This window comes from Mus caroli, unplaced genomic scaffold (assembly GCF_978045245.1).
Source record: "Mus caroli unplaced genomic scaffold, Mus_caroli_1 scaffold_19, whole genome shotgun sequence".
Taxonomy (NCBI): domain Eukaryota; kingdom Metazoa; phylum Chordata; class Mammalia; order Rodentia; family Muridae; genus Mus; species Mus caroli.
In genome coordinates, this window is record NW_028227274.1 from 35,831,978 (window position 1) to 35,848,061 (window position 16,084).

At 41.0% G+C, this 16,084-nt stretch overlaps 1 protein-coding gene across 2 annotated transcripts in view; it reads left to right on the forward strand.

Moving 5' to 3' along the window:
• Positions 1-16,084, forward strand: part of Ndfip1 (Nedd4 family interacting protein 1) — a 45,088-nt gene that overhangs the window by 24,035 nt on the left and 4,969 nt on the right. For both annotated transcript variants that reach the window (XM_021150952.3, XM_029471854.2), the window contains exons 3-6: positions 4,448-4,578; positions 8,189-8,276; positions 8,940-9,064; positions 11,717-11,783. In XM_021150952.3, coding sequence (XP_021006611.1) covers positions 4,448-4,578; positions 8,189-8,276; positions 8,940-9,064; positions 11,717-11,783 — 411 coding nt within the window. The remainder of the gene's footprint in view (positions 1-4,447; positions 4,579-8,188; positions 8,277-8,939; positions 9,065-11,716; positions 11,784-16,084) is intronic.

Consider the following 16,084-nt stretch of genomic DNA (forward strand, 5'->3'; position numbering starts at 1 on the left):
GGACTACATGAGACCTTGTTTCAAAAATAAACACACAAAACCAAAATAAAAACACAAAGAAGGGCTGGAGAGATGGCTCAGTGGTTAAGAGCACTGACTGCTCTTCCGAAGGTCCTGAGTTCAATTTCCAGCAACCACATGGTGGCTTACAACCATCTTAATGGGATCTGGTGTGTCTGAACTACAGTACACTCATAAACATAAACATAAAAAAAAAAACCCACAAAGAAGAAAGGGAGGAAGGGCTGAGAACTGGGTGATCCCCTGGCTTTCGTAATTTCTTCGTTAGAGAAGCTTCTCGTGTGTGAGACAAAACACAGTGGTGGGAGGATTTTCAGTGACTAGAGTTTCTGATAATCACTTCTGCTGTAGGCCTTCAAAGTTCGCCAGTTTTGTTTTAAAATTAGATTTCTATATCTTATTTTATTTTGCTTGCATGGAATCTATGGAATTGCTGGAACTGGAGCTACAAATGGTTGTGAACTACCATGTGGGTGCTGGGAATCGAACCCAGGTCCTCTACAAGAGCAACAAGTACTCTTGGTCATTGAGCTATTGCTTCGGCTCCAGTCCACCAGTTTGAATAGAGCCACTTCCATATTTTATAAAGCAGGATTGTGGCAGAGTGGCAGATAGAGTCATGTGCCACTGATGAACCCCAGCCTCTACTTCAGCATAAGCAAATTGAAGACAAATTGAAGGCTTTGTAAAGCCTTAACAGCCTTACCATCTTTTTATTTGGGATCTTGGGAAGGCTGTTGATAGTTGGTTGATTCCATTAGTAGGCTGGGGTCTTAAAGCCACCATTTTAATTGTGTGGACCATAGGTCAGCATCTTACCTCTAGTCTGGCTTTAGTTTCTAAGCACTGATCTTGATCTGCTTGCATTTCAAGTCCCTTATAGTAGTTATGGTTCTCTTATCTGTGAGCTCCTGAAACGTACCCTGCCAAGTTTCAGACTTTGGAAGAACTGTAGATTATGTCATGGGATTGGAGAACTGTAGATTATGTCATGGGATTGGCCTAAGACTAGGTCACCAAGAGAATGGGAGTATAGCTCAATGGTAGAGTGCTTGCTTGCCATGTATGAGGGCCTGGGTTTGTTCCTCAGCCTGGATTACAAGACTGTGATCATGAATATTACCCACCTCATTAATAAGAGTTTAGATTCATTGTTTCATTCACCATCAAAAGTCCTTTTATGTTTTGCTACCCAAAATCATTCCTTTCCTGGTGAACATTTGAATATCTACCCTCTGTAGTTGTGAATTCTTTTGGTTTTGGAGGAGTTGGTTTTGTTTATTGAGGCAGGCTCTCATAACCCTTACAAGCAACTCTGTGTAGCTGGGGCTCGCCCTAACTCCTGACCCTCCTGCTTCCAACTCTTAACCGGTTTAGATATTCTTTCTCAAATACTTCTACCTTATTAATCTTCTTTCTAAAGATTTTCCTTTTGACATAAGGATTATAACTAGATATAATCTCTGGTAGATATAACTAGATATAATCTCCAATTAGATAGTGGGGTCATTATCAGTTGTGAAGGATGTGTGTGTGTGAGAGAGAGACAGACAGACACAGAGACAGAGTAAGTTTGAGTTTGAGACAGGATTTCGTATATATCCCTAACTGTAATGCTAGTGGCTAGAGATAGATGGATTTCAGGAACTCTCTGGCCAGCTAGTCCAGCCAATTGCTGAGCTCCAAATTCACTTAAGAAACCTTGTTTCAGGGGCTGGTGAGATGGCTCAGCAGTTAAGAGCACTGACTGCTCTTCCAAAGGTCCTGAGTTCAATTCCCAGCAACCATATGGTGGCTCACAACCATCCGTAACAAGATCTGACGCCCTCTTCTGGAGTGTCTGAAGACAACTACAGTGTACTTACATATAATAAATAAATAAATCTCTAAAAAAAAAAAGAAAGAAAGAAACCTTGTTTCAAAAACTATAGAGTGATAGAGGAAGGTGTCCGTTGTTAACCTCGGGTCTCCATGTATGTACACGCACATGAGCTTGTACATAAGCACACATGGTACACCAAATACCCTCTCCCTCATAAGCCCACACATAAAATGGAGCTGGGAGAAAGAAATAGAGTAAGATAGACAGTGTCCCCATATGTGAGTATGCTTAGACACAAGTGTTCACCACAAACATATGTGCATATACCACAGACACACATACACACAAAAGTTGGTATCTGTGTAATGCCTTCCAACTTGGGAACATGGCCAAACACCCCCTCTCCCCCATTTATTGAGATTTTGTTTGTTGTTGGTATATTCAGGTACATATACAGTAACTGTATATCCTTACTTTTTTTTCAAATTTATATAAACACGTATGTGTATATATGCCATGTTTGTGTGGGTACTAGCAGAGGCCAGAAAAGGGCCTGGGATCCCCTGGGGCTGGAGTTACAAGAGGTGAGCTTCCCAGTGGGGGCTCTGGGAGCTAAGCTGGAGGCCTCTGGAGTGGCAGGAAGCACTTGTAACTTCTGAGCTGTCTCTTCAGCCCTTTGTTCTCTAATCATGAGGGAGAAAGCGTTGAATAAATAATTTACCAGTGACTATGTTTTCTTTGGGCGTTTGCTTGCAATACTGGAGGCTGAAATTAGGGTCCTGTATATATGAGGCAGGTGCTCTGTCACCGGACTGTTAGAGCCTGGGTCATACTAGTGGATATCTTATAGACATTTGTGACCAAAATAAGGAAATTTGTTTTTTTTTTTAATGGATATTAAATTTTTGTTTTGTTTTGAGAAAGGGTCTCTCATAGACCAGGTTATTATCTTCATTAACTAGGTATAGGGAGAATGATCTTGAACTCCTAGTTTTCCTGCCTCTACCTAGATGGTAAGTGTTAGGATTACAGGGTTGTGCCACCACACCCAGCACCTGAACACTGGGCATGATGGCGCATGCCTGTAATAGCCCTTGGAAGGCTGAGACTGGAGACAGTGTGAGTACAGACTTCCTATCTATGGCTAGATCCTGTTAAAGACGAGGAGAAATATGAGGGAAAGAAGAGGGAGATTATTGTTTCCTCTCTATTTTCTGTTAGCGAGGGGCATTGATGAGCTATAGTTTCAGTAATGCATTACAGTAAAAATGTTAAACTTACTGGCTACAATTAGCTCACACCCCTAATAGCAGTACTTTGGAAGTCAAGGCAGAGCAATGGTAGTTTGAGGCCAGCCTGGGTTACACAGCAAGATCTTGTTCAAAGAAAAAATTTAACAGAAAAGTTAATTTATAACTAAAGGAAAAAAAAGAAAGAAAGAAAAATGGGAGGTGGACTACAGGATTTTCTTTTTTCAAAAGTTAAAAAAAATTATTTAGAAGTTAATTTTAAAAAAAGATTTCTTTATTATACATAAGTACATTGTAGCTGACTTCAGATACATCAGAAGAGGGCATCAGATCCTATTACAGATGGTTGTGAGCCACCATGTGGTTGCTGGGATTTGAACTCAGGACCTTTGGAAGAGCAGTCAGTGATCTTACTTGCTGCACCATCTCGCCAGCCCCCTAGAAGTTAATCTTATAAATACATCTTTTCTGTTATGGTAAATCTTTGTAAGAGTAGTTGGTGAGCTAGAAATACACTGTTCAGAAGAAGAAATGAAGATTTCACAGAGAGAATTATTTTATAACCAAATTAGTTACCTCAGCACATCAGAGAACAATGTAAAGTAAAAACATGAGTGTGAGAACAAGAGCACATGGATATTAAGTTTGTTAATTTGTTAATAAGAGTAACCACAGTATAGATCTTAGTGCACATATGAAGGCTTTTTAACCCTTTGATAGGAGATCTTGCTATGTTGCCTAAGCTGGACTAGAGCTTGTGACCCTGTATCATTCATATCCCAAATGTCTGGGATCACAGGCATGTGCTAGCATGCTGGCTCAGGTAACACGTTTGCCTACGTGTTTTTTTCCTTAACTATTTAAATTATCAGGTTTAGTGGTCACTTAGGAGTCTGGGACAGGAAGGTTCTAAGTTCAAGAATAGCGTGGGCAAAGTAAAAAGTGAAAAGAGGGCTGGAGCTACAGCTCAGTAGTATAGTTCTTGCCTACAGTGCACAAGGCCCTGAGTTTGATTCCCAGTTCCACAGAAGTAAATGCCTGTTTAATTAATAGTGATCCAAAACAATTGAGAATAAAGGTGTAAAGTGAGGTTTTATTTTATTTTATATTTACTTGTTTGTTTGATAATTTATAAACAGAGTCTCACTGTGTAGTCTTGGCTGGATTGGAACTTGCTCTGTAGACTAGGCTGCCCTTGAACTCCGAGATCCATGTACCTTTGCCTCCTGAGTGCTAGGATTAAAGGTGTGGTGAATTTGGCTTTTAAATATACACTTTAAAATTATCCTGAGTGTTACATTCATTTATAAATATCTTTTGCTTCAGATAGATTTTGTTATTTCCTTTTTTGCAGCATATTTTGACTACAAAGATGAATCTGGATTTCCAAAGCCCCCATCGTATAATGTGGCTACAACCCTGCCCAGTTATGACGAGGCTGAGAGAACCAAGACTGAGGCTACGATCCCTCTGGTTCCTGGACGAGTAAGCACTTTCCTTACCTGCGTTGTGGGGCTGCTTAGTTGGAACTCAATTATTTTCATTATCCCACTATTAAGTTAATAGACTTGTCTTGATTACTGCTGATTTTAAGCATATGTATTTTCTTTTGGAATAATAAGCATTTTTCCCCCTGAATATGGTGCACTAGGCAGAAAATCACTGAATTAAACTCATGAGACCTAGCGTCATCCCAGTAAACATTGTACCTCAAACATTCCAGATTATGCCATTTGTAAGTTCAGATTCCTCCCAGCTTGCTGGAGATGGAAGCTAGCAGATTTAAGATTGATGCAGATAGGAGTTGGGGTGTAGTTCAGTTGGTAGAGTGCTTGTCTAGCATGTACAGAACCACAGGTTTGATCCCTAGCACAACATACATCAAATATGGTGGCACATACGTGTAATCAGGAGGATTACACATTTTAGGTCATACTCAGCTGCATCCTGAGTTCATAGCCAGCCTGAAATGCATGGGATGCTGGAAGGAAGGAATCAAAGATAAGCAGGTACTCAGCAAGTGGAAGCAGCACCTTCTAGCACTCTGCTCTTGTGCAGCCTGGGACCCTTAGCTCTAAAAGTAGACAAGTAAAGACCAAGTGAGAATCCTTTTATTGGGTCTGACATTGTAGACTGAGGAAGCAGCCAGAAGAGTTTGCCTCCTAGCCAACTTACCAAGTAGACCCAGACAACCTACTTATATAGCCAGTGAAGGTGTTTGCACCAATTACAGCAGGTCTTTCAAGCAAGGGAAGGATTCTGTTTATGCCTGTCACTGCATCTTACTTTTGTGCCAGCCACAGCAGTGTCTCTGCTAGGTCAGCAAAAGAAGTGTTCCCTCTTTAGTCTAGCTAGCACTTTTAATAGTGCTAACTTCTGCCCAGTGTTCCACTGAGAGCTAGGGCTCCTTCATCTTTTTCATGAAAGTTTGTCACTGCACTCTGAAGACCTGTTGGAATCTCTGGTGAATAGATCAGTATAGAAATTAGCTCAGATTAAGTACTGAACACTTAAAATTCTTTAGACAAGTGTGCATGCTTAGGAACTTCTTAAAGGTAAATATATAAAGGTACCTTTATATAGGGTGGAATATATTTTGCAGTGGATAGGTAAGGAGATTTGTTTGCATGGAGCTTAACATCCAGTTTAGGAGCTGGGCGTGGTGGCACACGCCTTTAATCCCAGCACTCGGGAGGCAGAGGCAGGTGGATTTCTGAGTTCGAGGCCAGCCTGGTCTACAGAGTGAGTTCCAGAACAGCCAGGGCTACACAGAGAAACCCTGTCTCGAACCCCCCCCCCCCCAAAAAAAAACCAAAAACAAAAACAAGCAAACAAACAACCATCCAGCTTAGGTAAAAGGCTCCCAAATAAGCAAACCTATACTGCACATGAGCTGTAGACATCAAGAGCTGTGTCTTTTTACTAGATGATCATAGAAGATTGGGTTTGTAGATAACCTAGAGTTTTGATAGATAAAAAGCCTATAACATACATTTGTTTAACTAGGGGGTTTGTGGATAGAAGAGTTTTATGTGAGCAAGGAGTTTGTGAGGGGAGTCTGGAGAAGTGACCAGAACTGTCAGTTCTTGTATCCTTGGAACAATAAGTCAAGACATTTGCAACTGGAGTGCAGCTTAGGGAGACTCTTCAAATTGTGAACAAGAATATGGAAAGAACTAGTGGTACTTTGAGCAGTGATAGAGGGAGTCATGGGGTATACAGAGGATACGAAGGAATATGGAAAGAACTAGTGGTACTTTGAGCAGTGATAGAAGGAGTCATGGGGTATACAGAGGATACGAAGGAAAACTGGAGACACAGACAGTGCTCTCAGAAGCTACCTAAGTTATCCTTGCAGTAGATCTTTGAGTAATTATGCAAAATAAATACTAAAACAGAACTAGTCTCAATTTTGAATCACATTCTATTAATATTAATAAGTCAGAGTATTAGATACTTGCTAATTTTTAAAAGTATAAAGCAAATTATGTATCATAAAGTTTTCCAGCAGTGGAGGAAATTTATTAAATTACAAAGAAAGTGGCCACTGCCAATGTCCCTATATAGGTCCCAGTCTCCAGAGAAAACACCTGTAGCATTTGTTATGGATCTTCAAGCTCTATTTGCCCCCAAAGACATTTTGCTTCCATTTGAGAAACCCTTACTGAGCTATGTAAAAGTGTGTTGAGTTTTACTTTGAGGTATCCAAGTTACTTTCAAATTATTTAATACATAGTCTCTACTTAGTGTTAGCCAGGGCCATGCTCCTTCTAGACTGTAGTAATAATAATTGTCTTTTCAGATTCTAATGGACAGATCCTATCTGTCAGTAAGGACTGAGTTGTCAATTCTGTATTCCAGTGCAAACATGTGTTGCTGAGCATTGGATAGCCAAGTACTGGACATGGACGAGCATTCTGTCCTTGCCCCTTGGTTCAGCCTCAGGAAGCACTTGAACTACCAGTGTTACCTCTTCAATGGGCTCTATATTCCTGGCAGTATAGGCCTCTGTTTTAGTTAGAGGGTTATTGCTGTGAAGAGATACCATGACCAAGGCAACTCTTACAAAGGCAAAAACATTTATTTGGGGCTGGCTTAGAGATCCAGAGGTTCAGTCCATTATCATCATGACAGGAAGCATGCAGCATGCAGGCAGGCATGGTGCTGGAGAAGTCGCTGAGAGTTCTACATCTTGACCCACAGGCAGCCAGGAGGAGTCTGTCTTCCGCACTGGGCAGAGCCTGAGCATGGGAGGAGACCTCAAAGCTCCCTCCCAACCCCATAGTGACACACTTCCTCCAACAAGGCCACATTTTTAAGTAGTGCCACTCCCCATGGGTCAAGACTAAAAAACATGAGTCTTTGGGGCCAAACCTATTCAAACTTCCACAGCCTCCAACAGAGCCTGGGTAGGTGATTTTTTTCTTGCTTGAGATAGGGTCTAATTATTTACCCCTTGGAGGACTGGAACTTGCTGTATAGACCAGGGTGGCTTAGAAATCAGAGTTCTACCTGCCTCTGCCTCTTGAGTCCTGGGGTTCAAGATGTTAGCCTAGCGAAGGATTTTCTTGAAAGAATTTGGTATGTGGATAGAAATGTAGCTTAATGGTAGTTCCGGCTTGGCATTTGTGAAGACCTAGGTTTAGTCTATAGTACAAAGAATAACTAGTGATAAGAAGAGTGGGGCTGGAGAGATGGCTCGATGGTTAAGAGCACTCACTGCTCTTCCAGAGTTCAATTTCCAGCACCCATATGGAAGCTCACTACTGTCTGTAACTCCTGTTTCAGGGAATCCAACACCCTCACACAGACATACATGTGGTCATAAACACCAATAAAATAAAAATAAATTTAATTTAAAAAATAAGAATAGTAGCTTAGACTATGAAATAAATAATTAGTTTAGAAGGCTTTGAAGATAGTAAAATGATTCATATCTGCTCTGAGTTGCTGAGTGATAACAGTTATAGTTCTGAATTGAACCAGTAATAAATGCAATTCTAGATTCTTGTATTCGTTCCTTGTATTTTTCCTGATGTCATTTGTCTAGAAATAACTCATTATGACTTTGCCTTATTCTTTTTCCTTCAATTAGGATGAAGATTTTGTGGGCCGGGATGATTTTGATGATACTGACCAGCTGAGGATAGGAAACGATGGGATTTTTATGTTAACGTTTTTCAGTAAGTATGTACACACCAGGCTATACACTCCTACAAACCTGCGTGCTCTGAGTTCATCGATGGAAAGTATGACTAAAGCAGTTATGGGTGTTGCATTTGTACACAGGCCAAGTCTAACCTTCCAGGCCCACAGGTGCACTGCTGTCACCCCTGCTCACATCCAAGGCTGGAGGAGGAGTGCAGCGGCTTTGATGGGTTTGGTCCTGAAGCTTCTGTTTTCCTGAGAGAGCAAAGTCAATCTGGTTTCCCACTTGTAATGCTGTCTTATATTTATGTTTTTATGCACCTCACTTAGCAGTGAGCACTTTTTTATTTACTCTGTTAAAAGCACAGAAAAACGCAGTGCAAAAGAAGTGATGCTAAGAACTGTCAGAAACAGAGCAGGAGGATGAGAAACTTGCATCACATTCCTCCGGGGCTCCAGTTTAATTTCCAGCGCGTTTAGTTTACTTACTAGCCCGTATGGCAGCAAAGACAGGAACAGGTTGTTGGGCACCAACAGCAGCACCCTTGGAGGATAAAGCGTAAGACTCAGATGGAAGACAGGGTGCTTGTGGGGAGGCAGAGATAGGTTGTCAAGGAGCGGGAAGCCACACAAGCAGAGGCTGCTGCAGAGCACACTCCTGTTCTGGGCTAACATATCTTTTCCCTCCACTCTTACAGTGGCATTCCTCTTCAACTGGATTGGGTTTTTCTTGTCTTTTTGCCTGACCACCTCAGCTGCGGGAAGGTATGGGGCCATCTCAGGATTTGGTCTTTCTCTAATTAAGTGGATCCTTATTGTCAGGGTAAGTTGCATAGCAGAGAACATAGATTGTGAAGAGAGGCAGTAATTAGAATGACTTTGAATGTTTTCATTTTCACCTTTCATTATCTCAAATTTTTTTGGTCTTTTTTCTGGTTCCACGATAAAGCTAAAATCAATTGCACACAGTTCCTGTCTCCATATTTCATGTTCAGATTCAAGTAGGTGGTCTATCTGACAAGCTGTTTTGATGCTTAAAATATGCTAATGAATGTGTATAGTCTGGAGTTTTGATGACACAAAGAGTATTTCTGTGCTGTCTCACAAAAGTAGGCATTCTGCACGTTAATTCTCTTAAAATTTTAATCCCAAGACTTTCTCTATCTTTCCCTCTTTTTTTCTTTTGGATTGAAGCTATACAGAAATATCTACTGTTCCATAGGGAATTTCTTTTAGTAAAATTATAGAAATATGTGTCTTTGATATAGGAACACCCAAGTGAAATTGCATAAACTACTTTAAATTCTAGAACATCTAGGGTCTTTAAAAAGCAAAACAAACTAGCTTTAATTTGTTCAAGGCCATACAGCTATATAAAATGGTTTCAAAGAGGGAGCCAAGGTCCATAAGATGCTTGGCCTGAGTTTGTCGAATTTCTTTAATGAGCCCAGGATATGCTTATGCTCAGTCTCTGAGCTCAGGGCTCTAGCCATCCCTGGTGTTCACAGGGTACTCCTTGATGAATGAAGTGCCTGATCTTGCTGGAGCTGCTGTGCATGTTCACTATCTAATACAAGGTATACTTTCAAAGTTCAGATGTTTCCTGGTGGTAATGACACATGCCTTTAATCCCAGCACTCAGGAGGCAGAGGCAGGTGGATCTCTGTGAATTTAAGGCCAGCCTGGTCTACAGAGTGAGTTCCAGGATAGCCAGGGCTACATAGAGAAGCCCTGTCTCGAAAACAAAAATAGAAAGCTTAGATGTTGATTCAGATCCACTGGTGGGTTCAATAAAGTATACTTAGCTGCCATGGGCGACCCACACCTAAAATCTCAGCAGAGGGGGGTGTATCTGTGAATTCATGGCCAGCCTAGTTATCTAGTGAGTTTCAGGCCAGCTAGGGCTATACAGAAAAATCCGGTCTACAAACAAAACAAGTATCCATTGTCTTCAGATGAGTTTGTTGTCATTGTCAACCTGGCTGACAAAGCCAGATTATTATAAATCGTCATACTGTGCCTAGGAAGGTGGTTCAGTGGTATGAGCACTTGTGAGGACCTCAGTTCGAGTCTCTTCCACTCACATAAAAAGGTGAGGATAACTGTACAAGTCTGTAACCTCCACAGCGCTGGATATGGAGGTGGGCAGATCCCAGACCCCACTGTCCAGAGCCAGTCTCGTCCAATAGACAAGTGTCTCCTTTAGTGAGACCTTGTCTCGAGGAGATTAGGTGAAGAGTGCTAGAAGACACCTGATGTCCTGCTCTGGCTTCTGTGTGTGTCAGACAGGGCACAGGGACATGTTTCATCATGCACACATACTACACATAAACAGCACACACATTAATGGATGTTAATTGGTCATTGCAGTTTTTCAAAGCAGTTCTAAAGAATTCATTGGCTATTTTAGGAATCCAAAATCTTTTGAAAATTAGATAATTGTGGGCTTTTCCCTGGATAGCTAATTTATATTCATCTAAAAACATGGACTTTAGGGAAAATAAGAAAGAGTCAAAATCCATGGACTTTAAGGCCCAAGTCCAAGAGAAGTTGTCTTTTTTTGTTTTGGGTTTTTTTTTTTTTTTTTTTTTTGGTTTTTTCGAGACAGGGTTTCTCTGTATAGCCCTGGCTGTCCTGGAACTCACTTTGTAGACCAGGCTGGCCTTGAACTCAGAAGTCCGCCTGCCTCTGCCTCCCGAGTACACCACTCGGGATTAAAGGCGTGCACCACTACGCCCGGCAAGATTTTTTTTTTTAAGAACCAAGTTTGTATAACTTATCACAGTATATTGTTAGTCATTTCTATGGCAGTTATCATTAATCTCTTAATGTACTTAATTCATAAATCAAACTTTATCAAAGGTCCATATGTACAGAAAGATTGTATATGCATATACATAGGCTTTGAACTTATCTGCCATTTCAACCATTCATGAGTGTCTCAGAGGCTATCTCCCATGGACAAAAAGGGAATACTGCTTTAATTCTTAGACTCTGGACACCAGGACCACCAAAAAAAAGTAAAATAAATTACAAATCTATTAAACACTAAATTTTTTACTAAATGGCCAAAAAAACTGTAGATTATTAGAAAGACTGATCTTACATTATTAGGTGTCCAAAAAACCAAGCTCAGAGTGGCTTCTTACCAAGTCAAAAAAATTTGAGGAAGTTTCTATTCCCCATCAAAACAAGTCCCGCTCTTAACTGCTGAGCCATCATCTTTCTGCCCCCAATTATTACTTTTAATTCTAGGGGAATCCGATGTTCTCTTCCAAACTCTTCAGGCACCTCTGTGTGTGTGTGTGTGTACACTTATGTAAAATATGGCACGTTATATAAATAAATTTTTTAAATACCTGTATATGGTCTTGATGGCATTGGTGTTTTATATGCCCCTAAATTAGTATATGAAATTGTTCTGTTAGGGTGAATAAAGTCTTTGCCTTTTTTCTTCTTCTTCTTCTTCTTTCAGTTTTCCACCTATTTCCCTGGATACTTTGATGGCCAATACTGGCTCTGGTGGGTGTTCTTGGTTTTAGGTAAGTGCTTTTAACATAAGAAAATGAAATTTAAAATTATCTTTAAAATGTTTTAAATGTCTTAAATTAGACATCTAAAATTACTTTAACAAAGCCTCATCTCACTGTATAATATTAACCATCAATTTAAAATGCAGTTTTCAGATGTTGTTTCTTTTTTTTTTTTTTTTTTTTTTCTGGTTTTTCGAGACAGGGTTTCTCTGTGTAGTCCTGGCTGACCTGGAACTCACTCTGTAGACCAGGCTGGCCTCGAACTCAGAGATCCGCCTGCCTCTGCCTCCCAAGTGCTGGGATTAAAGGCGTGTGCCACCACGCCTGGCCAGATGTTGTTTCTTACTGGCTAGCTGGTATGAGTAGCATACATGTTAGTAGAAGCTGTGAATGCTTCTCTAGTGCCCTTATTTGTCATCAATGGGGCATACTGATGATGCTACAGTGTAGCTTTTTTTCTACTTGTGAGTTACTGCCACAGAGGGTTTGCAGACTCAACTCCAGGTTTATTATAAGTGTACTGTAACTGATTGTATTAAAATGTATGTATGTGAGCCATCTTTTGTTAGATCTGTTAGTAGACCACAGAAAATGTATATATAGTTCTAATTCCAATAATTGTGAAATTATGGGGTTCCCAGAATTCTGCAGTTCACCATTGATAAGAAGACTTACTTTGCAGTGAAAGGAAGATTTGAAACTAGTACTGGGTGAGAGTGGCACGCAATTTTAATCCCAGTACTTGGTAGGCAGGAGCAGGCAGAGCTCTGTGAGTTCGAGACCAGTCTGGTCTTGAGAGCAAGTTCCAGGACAACTAAGACTGCACAAAGAAACCCTGTCTCAAACAAACAGACAAAAACAAGCAGACAAAAACCCACCATAGCCCTATACATACATAAATACACACATACATAATGCATACACACATTTGTGTGCATGCACACAAGGGCAGTCAATCTCCAGATTACTTACAATTTTTATTTTTCTTATTTACTTTAAATTCTTTTCTTCCTAATCATTAAAGTGAGGAAATTTGTATTGGGATGAATTATTTTAATGTGGCTTTGTTATTTATAAAGATATAATATAAAGATAAGATAAAATTACAGAGACCATCCTTCACCTATATGAGTACACTGTCACTCTTCAGACACACCAGAAGAGGGCATCTGATCCCATACGGATGGTTGTGAGCCATCATGTGATTGTTGGGAATTGAACTCAGGACTTCTGGAAGAACAGTCAGTGCTCTTAACAACTGAGCCGTCTCTCCAGCCCCTACAGAAACCATCTTATCACTGCTGTCACATCTGCAAAGCAATAGCAGAGCCACCCAGCTTTTAAAAATGGTTTAGTGATTAAAAGTTCATAGTGTTTTTGCAGGGGACCCATGTGTGACTGTGAGAGCACCTGCTTGTACCCCAACACAGACATACATGTCATTAAAAGCAAAGTTTCAAAAAGAAAGATGTGATTGACACTAGATGTCTGTGACATCATCACAGCTCTGTCCTGCTAATGTCCTGCTCAAAACTTGCCACTTATGATGTGACTCTTGGTTATTGCCAAAAATCCTTCCTGGGTTAGACCTTCATTCATTTGGTTGGTTGGTTGGTTGGTTGGTTATTTTGAGACAGGGTTTCTCTGTGTAGCCCTGTCTATTCTAGAACTCACTCTGTAGATCAGCAAGTCTCAAACTCAAGATCTGAATGCCTCTGCCTTCCAGATGCTGGCATTAAAGGCTTGTGCAACTATACCTGGCCTTGTTTTTTGTTTTGTTTTTCTTTTCTTTTTTTAATTCTTTTTTTCTTTTTTCTTTTTTCTTTTTTTTTTTTCTTCTTTTTAGCAAAGTCCCAATGTAGGCCAGACTAGCCTTGACCTTTCTATGTAGCTGAAGATGACCTAGAATTTATCTTCCTGCCAGACCTCTCAAGTCCTGGATTATAGGAATGCACCACCATGCCTGGTTGTCAGATTCATAATTGGACTGTCAACTTGTTTTGTTTTTGAGACAAGGTCTTGCTGTGTACCCTATCACTGGCTGATCAGGAAGTCATTAAGCTTGCTTGATCTTGCCTCTGCCTCCTGAGTGTACATGCTCGTGTCTAGCTCCTGCTCCACACGCCTTCTTGGATCCTCTGGCAAAGCTGTTGGTAGGATTGCTGCTAGTGAGTCTGGCTAGCTCAGCCTAACACCTAAGCCCAGCGAGGACTTGAGAGTTGAGGCCTGCCTTTCTTAGTCACCAGATCCGTGCACTGCTAACCCTGCATCTCAGAAAATGCAAGTCATCCATGGTATCGTCCTCTGCCCTCCTGTACTGCAGCACTGGCTACTCTTGCTCACTGGAGTCTAATGATTCCAGGACGAGAAAGGGGCAAGTTCCCCCTGTCTTGATTTCCACAAGTTCTATAAAAATGATTGGCTCAGGAGAAATAATATGTTGGCTTGTTTATTTTCTCAGGTGGACTCTGAGAGAAAGGCTGGGTTGAGTGGTATGCTCAGTGGCCTAGGACACTGGCCTCGCATGCTCAGTCCTGGTGGCTTTAATCCCTAGCACCATTTGAAAGAGATGAGGAGTAAGGCTGATCACCTACTGACTTTAAAGGTCAACTGAATTCCAGATGGATCAAAGGAGAGGCAGGAGGCCTTTTCAGATGGCTTGTTTGCAGTATATATTAAAGAAATTTAACAGTTTGATTTCTGTATCAGTGTTTCATGGAAGATTGATATTTTATTATTTTTTAAAGATTTATTTATTTATGTATAGGAGTACACTATAGTTGTCTTGAGACACACTAGAAGAGGGCATCGATCCCATTGCAGATGGTTGTGGGCCACCAAGCAAGGGGGTGGGGAGAGTGGCTCAGCTTTGTGTGCCTATGTGTGTTTGTACCTCTATTTAAAATGTGTGTTTGCACCCTCTCTTTGAGTCTCTTTGGCAGTATCTGTAGGTATCTGTGCAGAACAGAGACCCAAGCTGGTAGCTCAGGAGTTACAGCTAGCCTACACTAGTAGTTTGTTTAACCCAGTTGTTCTTGTCCTTGTTGTTGTTATTTTGGTTTTTCTGAAACAGGGTTTCTCTGTGTAGCCCTAGCTGTCCTGGAATTCACTCTATGGCCAGGTTGGCCTCCCTCTGCCTCCTGCATGCTGGGATTAAAGATGTGTGCCACCATGCCCCACTTACCCCTGTTATTTTTAAAGTTGTTTTAAATTAGTTGGCAACATTTTAAAATCAAGATATTTTACATAAATATCCTAACATTTTATCCTTTTCTCAGCAGTTAAAATATTTAGCAAATGCATCCCCCGACATGGTGCTGCTGGTCCCTCCATTCTAGTGATGGTGCTTCCCCTTCAGGAGAACCAGCATGTGAGGGTTAGCTATGCTGTATTTCTGTGCTTTTGGTGTCCGACTGAATGATAGTCATCAGCTTCAACACAGATAACTCTTGGGTTTTACCAAAGAAAGGAGGGAAAATATATATATAATTAACCACGGAGTCTATGTCAAAATTCTTGAAAGCTGAGTAGACTAATGATTACCTGGGGCTGGGAAAGAGGAGGAGGGGAGCAAATGAGGAGGAGCTGCTGAGTGCATGCTTGTCACTGCCCCCAAATCAGACTGTTGTTGTCCTACAAGTCAGTGACTACATTTAAACCAGCATTGTATGTAGTGAACTTGATAGCTGTAGATGGTATCTCAGTAATGGTATTGAAATGGTGTTAACTGAAAGAGGGTTGAGAGTGTGTTTTCATCATCACTCAAGGGTAAATGAGTCTGCCACTGTCACACCACCTTTACCAGTAGAAAACTGGGGCCTGGTAGTGATGGCTCACGCCTTTAATCCTAACACTTAGGAGGCAAAGACAGATCTCTGTGAGTTCAAGACCAGTTTGGTCTACAGAGCAAGTTCCAGGACAGTTAGGACGACTTCCTGGACTACTAGAAAAACCCAGGTGGGCAAGAAAACTGGAGTTCTACATAAGTGTATGCTGACATCTAGTGGACAATGTTAAGTACTGTTGGCAGAAAATGAAATAACAGAAAAGATTAGAATTACGCTTGAGAAAAGCAGAATTCTAGTGGTGTGTGCCTGTAATCCCAGAAAAGTACAGGGATGGAGACAAGAAAATTAGGAGTTCAAGGCCAGTCTTTCCCACACAGCAAGTTGGAGACCAGTCTGTATACTAGGGCAGTATTTCAGAAAACAAACAACAAAACCCATTTGTAATCCCTCCTTTTGGAGTCAATTGTGTGGATGTCGTTTGGGGACTCAGCAGGGAGATTTCTATAGGCTTCTCAGTGAGGC